The sequence below is a fragment of the Anguilla anguilla genome, chromosome 11 (assembly GCF_013347855.1).
Source record: "Anguilla anguilla isolate fAngAng1 chromosome 11, fAngAng1.pri, whole genome shotgun sequence".
NCBI lineage: Eukaryota > Metazoa > Chordata > Actinopteri > Anguilliformes > Anguillidae > Anguilla > Anguilla anguilla.
Window position 1 is genome coordinate 33522964 of NC_049211.1, and position 19992 is coordinate 33542955.

General features: G+C 43.4%; 2 protein-coding genes across 7 annotated transcripts in view; both read left to right on the forward strand.

Moving 5' to 3' along the window:
- The window catches only part of dlgap4a (discs, large (Drosophila) homolog-associated protein 4a), a 152442-nt gene extending 149071 nt beyond the window's left edge, over window positions 1-3371 (forward strand). For all 6 annotated transcript variants that reach the window (XM_035383191.1, XM_035383190.1, XM_035383194.1 and 3 more), the window contains 2 exons: window positions 844-996; window positions 1269-3371. In XM_035383191.1, the coding sequence (XP_035239082.1) occupies window positions 844-996; window positions 1269-1496 (381 nt within the window). In that variant the 3' untranslated portion in view covers window positions 1497-3371. The remainder of the gene's footprint in view (window positions 1-843; window positions 997-1268) is intronic.
- A 9492-nt stretch (window positions 3372-12863) lies between these two features.
- LOC118207354 (homeobox protein TGIF2-like) lies at window positions 12864-19803 on the forward strand. The gene is made up of 3 exons (XM_035380840.1): window positions 12864-13230; window positions 15152-15393; window positions 16706-19803. Exons 1-3 carry the CDS (start codon window positions 13212-13214, stop codon window positions 17477-17479), a joined length of 1035 nt encoding a protein of 344 aa, XP_035236731.1. The 5' UTR covers window positions 12864-13211; the 3' UTR covers window positions 17480-19803.
- Window positions 19804-19992: the final 189 nt, after the last annotated feature.

The following is a 19992-nucleotide window of genomic DNA, read 5'->3' on the forward strand; positions in this document are numbered from 1 at the left end:
GCGTAAATCGGTCAGGACAAACTGACCCTTGCAGCTCTACATGTCTTGCAGAAATCGTGCTCTCTTCTTTCCGTAGCCTGTTTCTGCCCGGACTATAGATCTGTTTGTACGGACTGTTTCAGAACCCGTTCCTCCCGTGTTCCTTCCATAATTCAGTGATGTGGACTTTGATTATTTTTTAGGATTCATCTTTGTCAAGATTGTCATTATTATTCTAATTCAATGGACACGACTCATGTACAATGCCTGTCCATCCTGTGTACGTGCGTCCGGCTGTATATTTTCTGAAGCAACTGAATAACTTATGCCCCAATGGGAGTAAAACCCGCAGCCCCTGAGATGGTTGTGCTGCACAGCTGGCTGTATAAATGCTGAGTGATGGGCTGAACACTTTTCCCGCCTGCATAGGTGTGTGTGCCGCATCTTAATTGGATCACTTCCAGCCCTAGACTGCATTCAGCCCACTCACTAAGTACGTGTGCGTGTGTGTGTGTATGTGTGTGTGCATCTGCATGTGTGTGTGTGTGTGTGTGTGCATGCGCAAGTGCTTGTGTGTGTGTGTGTGTGTGTGAGATCCTCCCAGTTGCAAAGATGCTGTACAAGACTGCCCTTTAGTGTTGGAGGATATTCAAAGCACAATAGCACTTCCAGCACAAACGATCCTGCAAACTGGACATCCCATTGACAAGATGTATGGTGCTACATAATTACAGCACTGTTTGCAAGCATAATTCCATGTCAAATTGGGCTTTTTTTTCGGTCGCTTACCTCTTGGCTAAGTCCCGCTTTTGGGCTGCTCTGACTCCTCCCCCTTATGCTCTGACTCCTCCCCCTTCCCGACAGAATCTCAGCGCCAACCCGCGGCCCACGGCGCAGGACCTGGCCGGGTTCTGGGACCTGCTGCAGCTCTCCATCGAGGACATCAGCCTGAAGTTCGACGAGCTCTACCACCTGAAGTCCAACGACTGGCAACTGGCCGACTCCCCCGAGAAGAAGGTAAACTTAAAGCTCGATTCAGCTGGTAAATAAATCCATAAAAATCAAAAACAGCGGGCAATAGAAGTAGTTGCGTGCCTCTGTCTGCTCTATTAAACGGTTTGCACCAAGTTCATTCGTCTAATTCAGACTTGGACTCTTTTACCCAACTTACTGTTGGTGGCCCAGATGTGCACCAGGGGTCTAATTTGGAACGTCTTCAAATGTTTTTTTTTTTCCCTACTCTGTCCCCACATCCTCCCCCATCCCCCTTCTCTTTTTTTGGGTTTCAGGAAGAAAAGAAGCAGCCCCCACCGGTGCCAAAGAAGCCCTCAAAGGCCAAGGTGGCGGCGGGGCGGGAGAAGGCGGGGCAGCCGGACCCCTCGACGGACAAGCAGCGGCAGGAGGCGCGCAAGCGGCTGATGGCGGCCAAGCGGGCGGCATCGGTGCGGCAGAACTCGGCCACGGAGAGCGCCGACAGCATCGAGATCTACGTCCCTGAGGCCCAGACTCGACTCTGAGAATGAGGGAGGGAGGGAAACGGAAAGACGGAGGCCATCTTGGCTCTGGTTCTCGGCGGGAGGTGCGCGGAGGTGTAGGCTGGTCCCTGAGGCAGCCCAAAGAGCAGGAGGAGGAGGAGGAGGAGAGACGACGATCCAGGAGAGGGTGGAGGAGTACACGCAAAAAAACAAAAAAACTAAAACTAAAACTAAAAAAAGAAAAACACTCCTTTTACATGGCTGCCATGGAAACACCTCAAGACTTTTATTACTGTTGGTATAATTAATATTATTGTTATTATTATTACTGTCTCCTAAGCTATTATCAGACTTATGTCTTACATGTTATAAGATCTGAAAGGAATGAGTCCACCTCCCAGAGCTGGGTGGACTGAAGTATCAGTATCCAATCAGCATCCACACGCCCCTCAACCCCGCCCCCCAGCAACTGCTTCCTACACCCTCATTGGCACATCAGCCTCTTGCAAACACACACACACATACGCGCACATGCATTTGCTACCCATTAATCCTGTCTTCCTGTAGCAGATTTTTGTGTCATAGCTGCCGGTCATGGTGAGTATCCTTTACTCACGTTTAGACAAGGATCAGGTCGTTCTATTACTCAAGGGGGGGGGTAACAATTTGTTTTTTTTTGTGGGAGACGAGACTGTCTTTGATCGTCATTCCTTCTGTTGCCAGTGCCCTGCAGACTCAGGCAGCTGCTCCTACATCCTGCCAATGCGCTCTCTCTCTCTTTCTCTGTCTTTCCCTCTCCCCTCCCCTCTTCTTTTCTCTCTCTCTCTCTCTCTCTCTCTATCTCTATCTCTCTTTCTCTGTCCCCCCTCTCTCTCGGCTGTCCTCCCTCTTTCCTGCTCATGCCAGTGCTTGCTCTCTTGCTTCTCTCTTTTTGTTAAAGCTCAAAAACTCTCTGTCTGTCTCTCTCTCTCCCACCCTACGCCGATGGTCTCTCTCACTTTTTACTGACTGTCCTTGGCCTCCCATGACATAGCGGCAGCCCTCTGATTTTAATACTGTGTTTAACTGACGTGCACACAGACACACAGACACACACACACACGCGCACACACACACACACACACACACACACATACACACACACACACACACGCGCGCGCGCACACACACACAGGTACACAGCCACACAGAGGTGCAGGTTGACAGCAGACGGCTTTCCTCTTCTCAGGCACCGCTGCCCACAGCCCAGCCGGGCGTTTTGCTCACGGCCAAAGCATACTGCAGAAACACTACACCGACTGACAGCTGCGACAATGCCGTGGCACTGAAGGCAATGGAAGATAGCCTGTCTTTTTAAAAATGGTTTTTGTCCTCATTTTGTATTTTTCAGTAACCTGAAGGTGTTGCACACGCACATATTTATTTTACACACAGTGTATAACGGACCGGTTGAAGAGTCTGCCAGTTTTGGATAATCCGTAACATCGTGAGCACCGTTTCCTCGCACACATGCAACCTCTCGTTTGTTAATGTGTCAGTCTGTGTCCGCTCATACTGACCTTGGTACCAATCGCTTTAGGGAATCGAGTGTGACTTTTTGATGGAGTTTCCCTGAAGAGAGAGCATGAACTCCCCCTGCTGGTTGCCTATTGCACTGCATCCCTCTTGACTCTGAGACACAGGGAGTACCAGAGGGCATGGGATAAGGGCGGTGGGGGTGGGTGCCATGTTTGGCAATTGGGGTTTGGGGGGGGGGGATGTGGCTGTGCACACATCCTGCCATTAATTTTTATTATTATTATTATTATTATTATTATTATTATTATTATTTTGTTCTTGTTTTTCTCACATCAAGCAGACCACTGACATGTACCTCTCATTGTCAAAAAGAAGTCATTAAACATCTTTTGATACACATTTGCCATCAGAAGTTCATTATTCACAGTATCACATGTAGCATCAATGGCTGAAACGATAGTATAAACGAGTTAATGTTAAAATGTAGCCGGTATCGGCGTTAAACATCCAATTGGAGTTTTTATATATAAATGTAATGCATATGTATTTTAGATGTGCGATATATACCTATTAATAATGTAATTAATTAATTATCTATTTTAAGTATTTGGAAGTGGAATCCAGGGAAATCGTTTAGTAGATCATGGCAGCCGTGGGCCATACAGACTTTGAGAAGCAATACGTGTGAAAATATTCTCATAGAATCGTCTTTTCAGGTGCCTTCTAACGAAATAGCAAACTCCTCAGTTCTGTTTCATTCAGCTGCAAGCAATCACATTTAAATTTACAGTGAGCTCCATAATGTTTGGGACAAAGACATTTTTTTATTTATTTGGCTCTGCACTCCACAATTTTAGATCTGCAGTCAAACCATTCACTCATGGTTAAGGTGCACATTCTCAGCTTTCATTTAAGGCTGGTTTCACCATGTAGAAATGACAGCACATATACATCCCCCCCCCCCCCCCCCCCCCCCCCCCCATTTCAGAGCACCATAATGTTTTGAAGATATTCATGTTATGTGAATGAAGGTACTCATGTTTACTGCTTTGCTGCATATCATTTGCATGCAGTGACTGCTTGATGGGTGTGACCCATGGGCATCTCTAGGTGCTTCTCTGGTGATGCTCTGCCAGGACTGCACTGCTGCCATTTTCAGCTCCTGCTTGTTTTTAGGGCTAGTTGTTTTGAGTTGTCTCTTCGCCATATGAAACCCATGTTCAGTTGGATTCAGACTGAGAACTTTCAAGATTTTAGCTTTGAAAAACTCCATTGTTGCTTCAGCAGTATGTTTGGGGATCATTGTCTTCCTGTAGGATGAACTGTTGTCCATTGAGTTTGGAGGCATTTGAGCAGATAAGATGCTTCTGTACACTTCTTCTCAGCAGTTACATTGTCAATGAAGACAAGTGAGCCAGTACCTGTGGCAGCCATACATGCCCAAACCGTAACACCCCCACCTCTAAATTTCACAGATGGAGGGGAAAGGGTGGGGGGTAGTTCCATTCAGTCTGCAGACTTTGCTCTTGCCATCACTCTGATACAAATGAACCCAGATGAGACCTTTCCAGAACTGCAGGCTCTTTTCAGTGCTTCTTAGCAAACTGTAACTTGGCCATTCTGTTTTTGAAGCTAACTAATGGTTTGCATCTTGCAGTGTAGCCTTTGTAGTTCTGTTTGTGAAGTATTCTGTAGACAGTAGTCACTGACACATCCATACCTCCCTGCTGGAGGGTGTTTCTGATCTGTTGGACAGGGATTTTTCTTCATTATGGTGAGAATTCTTCATTCATCAACCATAGAAGTCTTCCTTTGTGATTACTGAGCTCACCAGTGTCCTATTTCTTCTGAATGATGTTCCAAACAGTTGATTTTGTTAATCCTATGGTTTGGCTGGTATTTATTTGTTTTTTATTTCTCAGTTTCATAACGGCTTCCTTGACTTTCATTAGCACAACTTTGGTCCTCATGTTGCCAATCGCCAATAACAAAGGCAAACAAAGGCCTAGAATCAAGACTAGATTCTGAAAGCTCTCTGATGCCTGCAGGAAGGAAGCAATTGAGCACACCTGACTCACACTCTGACAAACACTTGTGGAGCCATTTGTCCCAAACATTATGGTGCCCTTATGGGGACTATGTATAAAAAGTGCTGTGATTTCTACACGGTGAAACCAAAATGTATAATAAACACCCTTTAATAGCCGAGAATCTGCACTTCAGCCATGTGTGAATTGTTCGATCACAAATGAAAAATAATGGAATATAGAGCCAAATCAAGAATAAATGTCCCAAACATTACTTACAGCTCACTGTATATTACCCAGCAGCCCCCCCCCCCAGATTACAATAGGATTAGGATGGCTGAAGCAGAACGTGGGGAGGTCCTGCCCCTTTCCTCCTGCAGAGACGCCCCAAGTTTCCCTCTGTTGTATCACTCCCAGCCTAACTGCTCGACCGGTGAGTGGGCACTGTTGTGAATGCCCCGGGGTCTTTCAGTGAAGGGCTTTTCTTTTTCTTACTTTGAACTCATGTTGTTTTATAGCTGTGGTCTTTGGGGTCTGTTTTAAAGCTAGTTTCAACTGTTTTTGAAACACTTCAGGAATCGACTAGTTTCAATCATTTTTGAAACGGTCCGGGAATCAGCTAGTTTTCAGCAGCTTTGGAAACATTTCAGGAATAACCTAGTTTAAATTGTTTTTGAGACGTTTCAGGAATCAGCTGGTTTCAACATTTTTTGAAATGTTTCAGGAAGCTAAAGCTGGTTTCTTCCGTAAGTGCTACGCAATCAAAGTCCGGAAGTTTCCACTCTACTCCATTGCTCTTTGACCTTAAGGAAGGTATTAGTGCTGAGAAGGGCAAACAGATCTCATAAGAAGGGCATGCACTGCTTAATGGCTTAAATTGATTGATCACTGTTACATTGATCATTTTTAATGGTCAATCGCACATTACCTTTGTGTAACTTTGTGCACACAAAATCACGTTTTTTATTTTAATTTTATTATACATTCCTTTCAAGATTGGGCTCAGTAGTATGGTGATCTATCCTACAGCATCTGCATTAGTGTCCACACACTTGAATGGATGATGCAGCCACTTCCATCTTCTCTGAAGCTAATGATGTCATCCGATCATGCTGCCATTCATGCTTTGTGTGTCATCAGCTCTGGTTTGGCGTTTTTTGGACATTTCTCTTCCTGTGGGATCCTGAGGATCCATTGCCCATTGGCTGGGGGCCTGAGGACCACCTGTTGTGGCTGTTCTCAGTTATCAGGGACATTATTGTCATAAATGTTTGCTCATATCTAAATGCATCTACTGCATCAACATCTAATTACTGCAAGTAATGTACTGCAAGTACTTATGAGTAGAAGTGCTCCAGGCATGTAACTCCAAGCCCTTCTCCAAACACACAAATATGAAACTTATTTTTAAATTACCTCTGGTCCACATGAAAATTAAAATATTATTATAAATGTACATAGTACAGCTGGAGGTAAGGGACCATCTTGAAAGTGTAGTTTGAGGTAAACATATATAACAATCCAAAGGGATTCAGGGTTCATATTTAATTGTATTTATTTATGTATTTATTTTTTGTCCTTCAAATATGTAATGTATGTAAAAGATTCAAGAAGGCCAACTTGAGTGAAAATGTAAATGGGTGTGATGTAATTTTTATTTATCTTTAACGTGAGTTTTTATTTATCTTTAACTCACTCTGATTTGATTCAGGGGACAACACTCTTTGGTGGTTCTTATTTTCTCAGGGTTAAAGAATGCAGAAAAATCTAGATTTTAAATGTTGGAATGTGAGGTCACGGTGGCTCAGTAGCACTAGGTAATTATTTTCCCAATACTCTCCTGAAAAAAGATGCAGGCGGGACTACAAAAATCTACAGAAAAACAGTTGCATTCCTCCTGTACAGCTCCACTAAATTCTAAGCAAAGGGACTTCTGTGGAGTGAGAACAAGTTAGTAGTCCACCAGCCACAGACCATTCTCTAAAAATTCTGTTTCTGTTTCCCTTTTGAACCCAACCTAAATTTCCTGTCAGGTCACATACACACATCATAGTCATGTTTGTTTTGTTTTGGTTTTTTTTTTTTTTGACCATGGAACATGTTTGATGAGAGGATTTCAGGTGATGGCTCTCACACATTGCATAGCAAATTGTCTTTATACTGCAAAATCTGGCTTAACCCCACCCCCACACCCCCCCACATACACACTTTTCTGAGACTGATCGGTGACCTTAAGCTTACTCTGGCCTGAATATTAAAGGGCTATAACTGATGAGATCTCAAACAGGCAGAGTGTAAGTTGTCACATGATTTTGTCTTGTCACACACAAAAAGGACAATTTTACAAAATGGCCTCCTGTTTCTGTGGTTATTTTCATGTGAAGCTCCCAGTCGCCATTCCTTCCTTAAGGGCCCTGCACTAAGATACGTTTGATTGATTGATTGATTGATTGATTGCTTGATTGATTGATTGACATTATTACATTTTGCAAAAGGGGACAATTTTAATGTGAACCTCTGGACACAGTTTTGCCACAGGTGGGAAACCATATTCACACAGGAATTTGGTTTTGTCGGAGCTACGACTCTTGAGGTTGGCTGTACCAAGGTGCAAAGCTCCATTCCTAAAAAGCTGGTGTGTATTATATTTTAACTTATGTTGGCATAGGTTGATTTGCTTGATTAATTAGCAATATACATTACTCTTATTTACACCCGGAATGCACTGCAGTAGAATTTATGTTGTTATAAAGATGTTGTTCCATTCAGTCTTCAGCTGTGATGTATCACCCAGATAGAAATGAGTAAATGACAAATTGTGCATATGCAAAATAATATTTAAATTGAAATTATCATTGCAGAGGTGGGAGCAATCAAATGGAAATGCACACTGGCCTTCTAGGAAAGGATTTTGACACCTCTGGTTGGAATATCAGGAGTCACTCATGAGGAAGGTGGTATGGATGTAGGTACTCTATGCAGTAGTTCCTTGTTGCCCCACATTTTGGCTCTTCCGCTATCCTGGGCATCAGATGGAGAAACACCTGCCCTCCTCCCCCCAACTGCCTTCCCTCTCTCTGTCTCCGTTGACAAGGCGACCAGACTTTACGCAGGAGTTACTGTAACAACAGGAAAACAAACAAAAAGTGTAAAATGACATTATTAATATTACCGGCAAACATTATTTTACAAATGAAGCACATGTTTTACAGACTAAGGTTTATTCACTATCTATAATGCTATACTAGTTAGACACTATATGTTAGGGGGTTTATCTTTTTTGGTATGAAAATAATAAATAAACTGAGTAACAATTAAATGAGTGGTTTTATTTTCAGCTCAATGGAATCTGTGAACGTACGACTGAACTGCCTTTCAGGCGAATGGTGGGATGTCTGTTTCTCTGTCATCAGGTGCATTTGGGTGTCACATGGGCATTGCATTACTTTGTCAAATTTCATTTTTATGTACCAATCAAAACGTAAAACCTACTGGCAGCTCACAAAAATCACAGGAATTTCTTCATGTTTTTATTCAAATTTCATTAAGGCAGTATCTCCTACCTATCGGGAGGGGTTCAAAATGTCAGTTTCAGCCATCCTCATTTTGACGGATAAGACACAAAGATCATTTTAACCCTTTAATGAAAAATATGACAGAACAACATGGGAATTAGTGGGTCAATATCAATGAAGGATATGTGCCAGCCTTATTGGAGGGGGGGGGGGGGGGGGGGGGGGGGGCTATGTATATAAAGTACTGTCATTTCTACATGGTGAAACCAAAGTGTATAAAAAAATAGCCTTAGATAAAAACTGAATGTGCAGTTCAATTGCATGTGAATGGTTTGATTACAAATCTAAAACTGTGGAGCAGAGCCAAATCAAGAAGAAAAAAGGTATTTTCAGATCTTCAGACAAAATTAAATATTAGACAAAGGCAACCTGAGTAAACACTAAACATTTTTAATTACATAAAAAAAACATTATTTCATGAAAAAAGTTATCAAACCCCCATTTGAAAAAGTAATTGCGACCCTTAAACTTAATACCTGGTTGCACCATTAACTGCTGCCAAACGCGTCTTATTATTTGATATCAGTCATTTACATCACTGTGGAGGAATTTTAGCACACACTTCTTTGCAGAACAGCTTTAATTCAGACAAAATATTTGCTTCAGGTCCTGCCACATCATCTCTATTGGGTTCGACTTAAATTTTGTTTCTTTTCAGCCATTCAGATGTAGATGTGCTTTTGTGCTTTGGATCGTTGTCTTGCTGCATACTTGAATCACGCTTCAGCTTCGATTCACAGACAGATGACTGACATTCTTCTTAATAATTTTCTGGTACAGAGCAGAATTCATGATTCCTTGAATAACAGCAATTCATCTAAGTCTCGAGGCAGCAAAGCATCCCCACACCATCACACTACCATCACCATGTTTGACTGTTGGTATGATGTTCTTACTGTGAAATACTGTATTTGCTTTACACCAGACATAACGGGGCCCATGTTACCCAGAAGGTTCCACAGATTAATCTGTCCATAGAAGATTATCCCAAAAGGCTGGGGGGGGGGTCATCCAGGTGCTTTTTTTTTTTTTTACAAATGCAAGTCAGGCATTGATGTTTCTCTTGGTTTGCAGTGGATTCTGCCTTGCTACTCTCCCATGAATCACATTTTTGCCCAGTCTCTTTCTTATTTTGGAGTCATGAACACTGACCTCAGCTGAAGCTAGAGAGGCCTGCAGTTCTTTGGATGTTCTTCTGATATCTTTGGTCACTTCCTGGATGAGTTGTCGCTGAACCCTTGGAGAAATTTTGGCAGGCCTGGGAAGATTCCACTGTTCCAAATGTTGTCTATTTGGAGATAGTGGATCTCACTGCGGTTCTGAGAACTCCCAGAGCCTTAGAAATGGCTTTGTAACCCTTTCCAGACTGACATATTTCAACATTTTTTTTCTCATCTCTTCTGGAATTTCCTTTGATCGGGGCATAGAAGAACCTTTGTGGTGACTACTTCACCCTGATGGTGGTAAGGTTCAATATAAGTGAGGTTTAGGTTTAACGGAGCTGCAATCAAGACGCTGCAGCCAGCCGAATCTAATTATCAATTCAATTTGGTTGACTGGTTAATTGAGTAACTAATGTGCCCATTACTTTTTTACATGGGTGATATGGGTGTTTGATCACTTTTTCATTAAATAAATGAAACAATAATTAAATACATGTGTTTACTCGGTTTTCCTTTGTCTAATATTACATTTTGTGTAAAGGTCTGAAACCATTCAGTGTGACAAATATGCAACAATAGAGGAAATCAGGAAGTGGGCAAGTACTTTCTCATACTTGCATAGATACATACAGTTATAATGACATTAAACTTTTGAACCTGCAAAATGTTACAGTCAAATATATTCATATATGTGTTAGACACTATTTTTCTACATACTAAATTGCACTGTGATAGTGGTTGAAGTTTGACTTAGTTCAGACTCCATGTTCGCTGAAACATAACCAGTGAATGCAGCAGCAAATGTAATCCTGTCCGTTAACTTCAACTGCAAATGGCAGAGGTATCTTATGTGTATGTAGCCTACGGTAGAACCTTGTATTTTAATGACTAACAGATTTGGCATCCTGAACTATCGACGTTAAGCGCAGAACAGGACCGCCTCCATCCTACTTCCCATTCCACACAAAAACAACTTGGCTAAAAGCTTTCTCTAAGGGGTCGGCGTCCATCTAAAGCCGCGTTTCCACCGCAGGAACTATACCCCGGAACTAGGAACCTTTTGAGGAACTCAGTGCGTTTCCACCGCAGGAACTAGGGTCTAAATTTAGTTCTGGGGGCTTTGTTTTACCCCCCAAAACGTTCCTGCTCAGGGGGTAGTACTTTCCGAAAGTACAGGAACCTTTTGGGTGGAGCTTGCAGCGCTGAACATTTCTGATTGGTCGAGTACTCGTAGCATTTGTGTTGTATTTATTTTCCGCCATTACTCGCCATGTTTGAAAATATGCAGCGGCAAACCAATTTATTTTCATAATAACTTCAAATCAAACTTGTATGTTATGCGGCGCAGTAGCCTACTTTTGGTTAAAGCCTGTCAACGTCTTGGAATTATAACGTTCTGTTCTTTTCTTGCTTTAGTATTCGTTTTATACAATGCTAAGCATTCGTTCTGGGACAGCATATTAGCCTACGTAGGCTACCAAAACATTCAAACGGATTAATTCGGTTGCTGAATATTTTCTTCCGGATTTTCTTTGTTAGCCCGTTGTAATTGACTCAAAACGTTTGATACAGTTATGTGAGCTATGCGGTAGTTCTGCATAATTAACATTGGTGATACAGCACAAGCAAACTGGAAATCACCTTCCGCACTTTTTATCCGGGCAAAATAACAGGTTAATTCTAGTAATCTTCCCTTTAGCTTTTTCAGACTGCCGTAATTTTACTCAATTTTACTGCCATTTTTCAATTCCACGAAAAGACCAGGAAGACTATGGACTCATTTATGGTGCATGGTTCGCATCTGGAGGGCACACTTCGCTGCTCGGCTAGCAGTAACTTCGAAGGAAAGCAAACGGTGGCTGTACCACTACTAATTTACATTTTCACGCAAGTCCGAGTTTTCGTTCTATTCTTGTCATTTTGCGATTAGCCTATATGGAATTGACGACGAGAAAGTAATAAAACAGCAAATTGTTTACAAGGTGTGCATGTTTTCTGCTGTTAATGAATGTGTTTGAGAGGATATATGAAAATCAATAAATACAAAAGTAACCATATATAGTCATTGTTGGTAACCCGTTGTATATAAGTGGAATAAACCCCTCCGGGCTGTCCCGGTTATTAGAAAATAATGTAGGCTACGTCGGTGGTAGTATGGGGTTACAGAAGAAATCATATGACAGATGGACCGACGACAACGTCAGTGGGCTAATTTGCCTAATCTTCGCGGTACTTTAGACCCCGGTGGAAACGCAGACAACCATTGGCTGAAGGAACCTTTTAGTTCCTGGTAAAGTAGTTCCTGGGACTGAAAGTTCCGGGTAATTTTGGTGGAAACGCGGCTTAAGAGGACATGAATAGATTCGTTTCAAATTCAAATGATTCTCAACATTAACAGGCCATCGCTAGAGATAAAGCAACGTCAATCAGGCCTGTCCCAGAGGAAGTCTTAACATGTGAAAAGGTGCGAATGTGGCCATTCCGCGACTTTGCTTCAACGCTGAGGTGTTAATTACTCGTATGTTTGTTACGAGTAATCTGATTACAGGCCGCGGTCTCTTTTTTCACCTCAGTATTTTCAGCTCAAAATATAAAATATATTATCGCTGTGCATCACCTCATCCCTCATAAGATATAATGAGAGTGAATATCGTCAAACAGCAGCCTGTAGCAGGCGCGACAGTTTGAGCCACCTCGATACAGTTCTGGTTTTTACTTTGCATATGTCAGCGTGTATATGATCATTACCGTAAATACAATATGGGGCATGCCCCCGCCAAGGCGTAACTTGGCGGGATGGCATACCTGCCATCCCAATAGCCTACCCTGTGTAAGTTGTAGGATAGTTATCCATAATACTGGGGAAATATGGTGAATGGACAAAACGGAGACCGCACTAAAAGTAGCCTATGTAGTATTGAATGGACACATCCATACTGAGATTTCAATGAATAAACGAGACAACAAACATAACAGGATTGTAGGCTATTGTCTGGATAAGGTAACTGCTTCGGTCAAATAAGGGCCATCTTGACATTTAAATTAGCCTGGTAGTTTGACGGTCTGTCACTCCGTGGTGAAAAGTGGATGTCGAGATCCATGTCAGTCCTGTGATTGGATCGGGCTCGCTTTGGAGGAGGGATGTTCTTGGCTTTGGGCAGGCTGTCACATTTGCAAACAGAGAAATTAGATGGTGCCGCTGTCTGTCTGCAGGTAGACGAGACGAATAGGTTTAATGCCTGACAATAGAAATTCACTTTAAGAAAAAAAAAACAGTTTAGCCTGGTTGGAAAGGCTGTGCGTCTCAAAACGAAATGTACTGAAAGAAACCGAGGCAGTTGTGGGAAAGCGTGGGATATCGGTACAGCCTTGAAAGAGCTGTGGAGAGGCACGCATTTCGCAAGGAACTTCACAAAAAATCACAGCCAGCAAACAAAACCCATCAAGCTAGCTGGCTAGCTACCATCACGAAGAATGAACGCTTTAAAGAGAGGTAGGTTACAGGTATACTGGCTTTCAGTGTGTTTTTTTTTTTGACGTATTTTGTACTATTTTCATGGCCTTGACGAGCGTGTTGGGGTATTGATATAAGATGAAATACGGCGTTTTGTCGCAGGAATATGCAGCGTGTTTGTGTTTGAATTTGGAGGGACTGTTCTCAGAAAGCATGGTGTCCATTTGGCGGAGCAAGCGAGAATACATCTGCTTGATGGACCATTCTATAAAACACAACTGCATGAATCGCGGATTTATTTAGTTAAAACGGCGAATGCTGTAACGGATAGCAATCAAGCTCACGAGCTCGATTGATTGCAGCAGAACGGCTAGACTATCAAACTGACTAGATTGCTAAATATAGGCTACTAGCTATGTACCTACCATACCAAAGAGAGGGGCTCATAAAATTCCTCCCAATCGACAAACTGTGAAGACCAGATGGAAGTTTGGTATAACGTACAAATGCTTCGTTATTGTTGATTGGCTTGACTAGCTACTTATCGTTAGAGCTTCATGTGTATATTTTGCACATCGCACATTCATTTGTGCGTCGACTAGCATTGTTTAGCAACTTTTATTGGTGCAAACATTGTTCTTTTGGTCATCAGTCTGTTTGCGTGTTACACGAGAAGCCAGCTATTGGTATACTGGCTGATAAAATAGCTTGCGAGTTACCCAGCTAATATTTGTATGTTTATTTAAACTCTGCATGATGTGCAGTATGCTGTTAGAAAACGTACAGCATATTTCACCCTCTCATCCTGGTGTGTCAGACGGCTTGATTGTAGCGTTAGCGCTCCCACGCAGATTGACGCTGGTAGACTGAGGTAACAGTTGAGTGTCCCCCCCGCCCCCCGGTGCAACAAGAACCTGTACTCATCTTCGCGCGAGACATGCACACTTCCCTCCTTCCACACAGGCGGTGATTCTTTGTGTTTCGGCGTTGTCAGGAATGTGTCCCATGTTCTGGCCTGAGGAGAAGACCGTATATCATGTCTCATTTAAACCTGACACGAAATGTGAAGTGTAGGTGGTGGCCGCGTCTCTTTGGGCCAATCCAGTCAAACTCTCTTCCTGTAACATCACGTTGCTTTTCTTGAATAAATGGTGTTATACATGCATGACCCAATGAGAAAGAGCGCACGTCTAGTGTGGAATATTACTTTTGTACCTCGTGTAAGTGGGAAAGCGCTTGCTTAATTGTAACACAAAGGAAGGCACTCGACATCATTTTGTCATTTGCGAGCATCAGTCAAGAGCCCCGCGATCAGTTAAAACCCAACAACTTGAATATGTCATCGGGACTGGCCGACAGAGAGCAACTCCGACGACATGGGGCGAAAAGGGAAAAAAAGTCAGACGATTACATAAGGCTTTCTGAGCTCCTGCTGTATACGGGAGTTCCTGAATAAGCAATCAAGTTTAATGTGTATGCAACGCTTGAATTAAGCGGTGTCAAGGGGTTCTTTGTTTTATGTAAAGTAAAAGTGGATTAAGATCATAATCGTTCAGTCAGTCGCATTTATGAATCCCACTGTTTCAGTATACAATCTCTCTAAATCCCGCTGGTCCGCACACTTTGTGTTAATAATTCTAATAGTGACGATGAAAGTTTGATTAAACCTAATTTTATAATATGTATCACGTGCGTAAAATGCAAGCAATATTCGCTTGTTGGTACAAATATCCAGTGCACGACCATGAAACTAAAATACTTTTTATAGGCTGTAAGGGAAGGGGAAAACATGTTTCCTTAATATGCACGAATTCTGTGAGACGTCATCAGCGTTATTACAGAAACAAATATGTCTTCACCGTCGTAATGTAATCGGGAACAAAAGCTTGAATGACGCAGTGTGTCCGTCGAGGCTTTGACGGTCCACTTAAATCCACCCCTCTGTCATTATGTGCTTCAGTCAGGGAGGAGGAGCGCGAGCTCTCGGTGATGTCAGACAGCGATGCTTGCGAAGATGACGCTAGCAGCGGCTTCCCGCTGGACCTGTCCGGAGGCGCCGGGAAGCGCCGTCGCCGTGGAAACCTGCCGAAGGAGGCCGTGCAGGTGCTGCGGAGCTGGCTGTACCAGCATCGCTTCAACGCCTATCCGTCCGAACAGGAGAAACTGAGCCTGTCAGGCCAGACCGGCCTCTCTGTGCTGCAGGTGATTTGTCTATCTGTTTATGCTGGAATCAAACTCTCTCCTGGGGGTTTTCAAATGGCAGCAGTAGGCTACCTCTCACACATGGCATAATGGGAAATGTAGTACAGAGCATGTCATCTTTGATCAAGTCTTTTGCAAATAATTCTACTGGTGACCATGACAGCTAAACCTTTTCTGATACAGTTGACTTTTTCACATAAGTCTAAGCTTTGTGCTAGCAGCTTCAAACTAACTATTTTATGGTTTGCTCATAGTTCACTTCTGGGGTTGAATTGCTTCAGTGTGTCAGTCTGAATAAACGGCAAAGTCAAATTTATGAATGGTAAACCATCACAGCTCAGGTCAAAAGGATGAAGCCCTTTGTTGACGGTTTCCACATGGCTGAGCACCTAGCATAACCCCAGCCATTTCCTTTGTAGTGGATTGTGTTTTATTTGTTTTATAAGCATGCATTTGCCTTGGCTGGAGTTTGTTCAGTGGCAGCAGAACCCAATGCATTTTTGGACAAGATCGTTACCTTCTGTGCCACGTCTTCTGGAGCTGACACGCTTCGTACTGCTGTAATGACAGCTTCCCCAACGCGCACGCGCGTCACCCTGTACCCCCGCGAGACGCGGTAGTGTCGCGGCTGCAAGGGTGTGCTCAGCGGTCCTCTCTCCGTGCTTTCAAAGCGCACACGAGCAGGTAGCGAATAAGGCGTAGCTGGCTTTGATAGCACAGAAAGGTCCAGCGTGTAGTCGGCTGTGCGTGTATTACGAAGGCGAAGCGTCAGTTTTGTCCAGCTCCGCAGTTTGATTACTGCCAGCTGTCTGAAAGCCTTGCTGTTTTACTGTGTGAACCACTGCCTGGAGGAGGCACAGTTTTACACATTTGGTATTATTATTATTATCATCATCATTATTATTATTATTATCACTTTTTGTAGACCGCTTCTGTGTTTTTATTTGTACATTTTGTAAATTTTAGTTCTTAGACATTTACATTCATTTTACTTTTTCCACCTAACTTAGTTGTATTCTTTCTTTAATTTTTTCTCTGATGTTTTGCTGTTGTTTCTGCTTATAAAGATGTTTGTGCTATACAAGTGAAATATTATTATACATATTGAAATATTAATATATTAATAATAATACAAACAATAATACAATAATTTTAAAATATTCTTAATGATGATCATAAAACATGATCAATTCATTGTTAGAAATGCTGTGTGCTCAGATTCAGGTCAGTAACGGTTAATCTGATGGTAATTCAGTATTAGGAATGCTGTATGCTCATATTCAGGTCAGTAATGGTTAATCTGCTCTTCCAGATTTGTAACTGGTTCATAAACGCTCGGAGGCGTCTGCTCCCCGATCTCTTACGGAAAGATGGGAAGGATCCAAACCAGTTCACCATCTCCAGACGGGCAGGGAAGGGCGACGCCCGCCTGGGGGGGGGAGGGAGTCCCGGGTCACCAGAGCCCGCCCCCTCTCCTGTCCCCCTCCCTCACCTCCGGCCCTCCGTCATTTGCCCCGCCCCCACACTGGACCTCAGCATGCTGGGCAGCACCGCTACTGCCATCCTGACTGGCGCCACCTGTTTGGCCCCGCCCCCGACGGACACGCGGCCCGGCCCCGGAGAAGCCCCGCCCCCCGCTGCGTGCGGCGTCAGCCCCGCGGGGGGTCTGTACAACACCCCGCCGCCCACGCCCCCCGAGCTCCGCCCCCAGGACTTCAGCGACCTGCGGCTGCTGGTGGAGGCGGCCATGCAGAGAGCGGCCGAGCTGGACCTCCAGAAGAGGGTCGGAGGGGGACCCCTCCAAAAGGGGGTCTCGGACACCCCGGGCGGCGCTGCTTCGGATGCCTCCACGGTCACGGGGCTTGGCCCCCAGGCCCCCCGCCTGCAGGCCGTTTCTACGGCGACAGTCCTGAGCGACGCGAGGAAGTCGGAGGTCACGGGCCTATCCCACGGCCTGAGTGCCTACGAGCCCAGCGTGTGGGCTGTCGCGTGCAGGGAGTCCCCGCCCACCCCACAGCCAAGCCCCGCCCCTTGTGTTTGGGCCCCCCCTCACTCTGTGCTCGCTGTGCAAGAGGCTGTCAACTAGCTGGATTGGGATGGGGGGGTACTGAGAAATGAATGTAGGCGCTATGACTTGTGGGAAACGCCTTTAGCCAAGTGGTCATTTTGTAAATGTTACATCTGCATTGGTCTGTGTGGATGTGCCACATCTATGAGCTTTTCTTTTTCAGTCTAGAACCAAACTCCTCACTGATATAGGAGTTAAGGGGTCTTGTATCTTGCTTTCTTGAGATGGAAAGATTGGCCCAGTTACCAGGGTAGAATCTATAATGGGCATGTGTTTACCTGTGCTTACACAAGCCTTTTTTATTTTGAAGGTTTTTTTTTGTAAGACATTTTATTTTATTACTACATTAGATGTCGAGACCATTTTAAGGCAGCACAACGGCCACAACCCATTCTCGCGGTGTCCTGACGCGTCATGAAAACTTTCAGGCTTTGCGTGGCCATACAGGGCTAGAGGGGAAACTGTTTGAGAAATGCACAATCTTTGCCTTTTCGACGGTTCGGCGCTACTGGGCCTTTTCCTGCTGGACAGTATTCTCATATTCTCAAACTGGCACATACAGACACGCAATGAAGTCTCTCAACTGTTGTGCCACGAAAAGTTGAATGTAATGTATGTTTTTTTTTATCCGGAGATGGAACGGCAATCTGAGCTACATCCACTCTCTTCTGAGGTGAAATACCATTCAGAGTGTTCTTTCCTCCCATTTGCAGGAGCAGTCATTTCAGCTTCGTTTTGTATCCACATATGCACTTTAAAAATTAATCTGGCGGGGGAAATCATTGTTATTCAGGCTCTCGGGTGTAACTCCGTTTTGCGACTTAACTGAGTAGTACAGAATGTAATTATTACTGTTTGTGTTCACAATTTCAGCTGTAGATGAACTCCCAAAGCTGAATTAATGGCTTCTATCCGTTATTCAGACCTATCGACAGTACGCATTGCAGGTTGAAGGAGCCAGATCTCTACTGTAGTTCAGAGAAATTCTCCACTGTCTGGAGGTCCCGTCAACATGCGCAAAATATGCATCTCCAGAGTTCTTAGCTCTACTTTTGAACGTGTTTGCGCGCTACCCTTGCGATCGCTTTCTTTGTATGGTGAATATTTTGAGGTGGCCTACATTGGTAGACCGTAACCATTTTATTTTTTGATTTGCGTTAATTAGTGTCTTCGTGTGTGTTCGTGTTGTTTCATCAATCTCCCTCAATTTTGTTGAGAAATCGAATTCCTGTTTTATAAGGATTTTTTCAGGTTGTGGCTCTGGTAATGTCGATGTTTTAATCAACCGTCTAAATTTGCATTTGGCGCTCGCCTTGTAGAAAATGGCTATGTTTTTACATTAAAAGAAAATTAACTGGTCACAAAACAACCATGCCCGGCGATGTTGCGGTTTTTTTCTATCATCCACTGTTCCTAGACGGCAGTAGTTTCAATGAAACGAAATGGTAGCTTTGGATACTTGTTCCAGATATTGCAATTTACGCACCGGATTTTACATCAGTAATCTCGGCTGTGAACCGGCACAGACGACGTGAAAATTTTTCAGGAAAATTATTCTTTGCCTTTTCTGCCTCGCGTTAAATACTAACAGAACGAACGATTGTCTCGAAATCATCCAGTAAGTCTTAAAAACTGTAAAACCGCCACCTACCACCCTTCCAGAGTACAAGATGTCAGTTTGAATCCTCATGCAGAAACGCTGCGCTTTTCGGCGCCGCTGGGGTCTCTGGCGTTCCCCACTTCTTTTTAGTTTGAATGTAAACGTGTTGTTTGTTGTCCTTCAGGTAGAGATAGGAAGCTTTTCCTTTGCTTGTCGCCAGGGCGTTTCGGGCCTTCAGGCATTGCACACACGGGAAAAAGTGGACCAGTCAGTGTTCTGTGACCGCTAGACTGCATGTTATCCTCCAAGACCCTGTGTGTTTGTACTACGTGCTGTGATGACATTCATTTAGATTTGGTTTCGTTTCTTTTGCGTCAGAAAAAAAATACTTTGTAGCAGCTATCTTATTCTGAAATGAAAGAATGAATGGATGTACCAAAAAAAAAAAGCCAGATTGAAATGCATGCTTTGTTCCTGGGTCCAAGTCAGAAGCTTGTACCTTTGTACAAATGGGTTAGTGTAGCATATTTTAAATGAAGAAATGCATTCTAAAGATGTTTTATATGCTATTTCATCTTAGCATGGGTTAGTAAGTGGATTGGCAATAGTGCCTTATCTGGGATCAAGAGGAAAGCATCCTCTCTCTTCAGATAAACTGTTGGATAGTGTGCAATATTTGTAGCCTTAACATTCAATGTGATTTGTACAAGAGTTTCAGAGAATAAAAGGTCCGTTTTCATAATTCTGCTTTTTAAAACTTGATTGTTATTGGGCGGCTGGGTGTAGTCTGAATGTGCACACAACACGCATCCCTTTCAACATCACATTATTTAAATAGATAATTGATGGTTTGCTCAAAAGGGTTAAAAAAATAGAACTTTAAAAAAAAAAAAAGGCATACATGAGATGCTAATAAGAATGCAGTTGATGA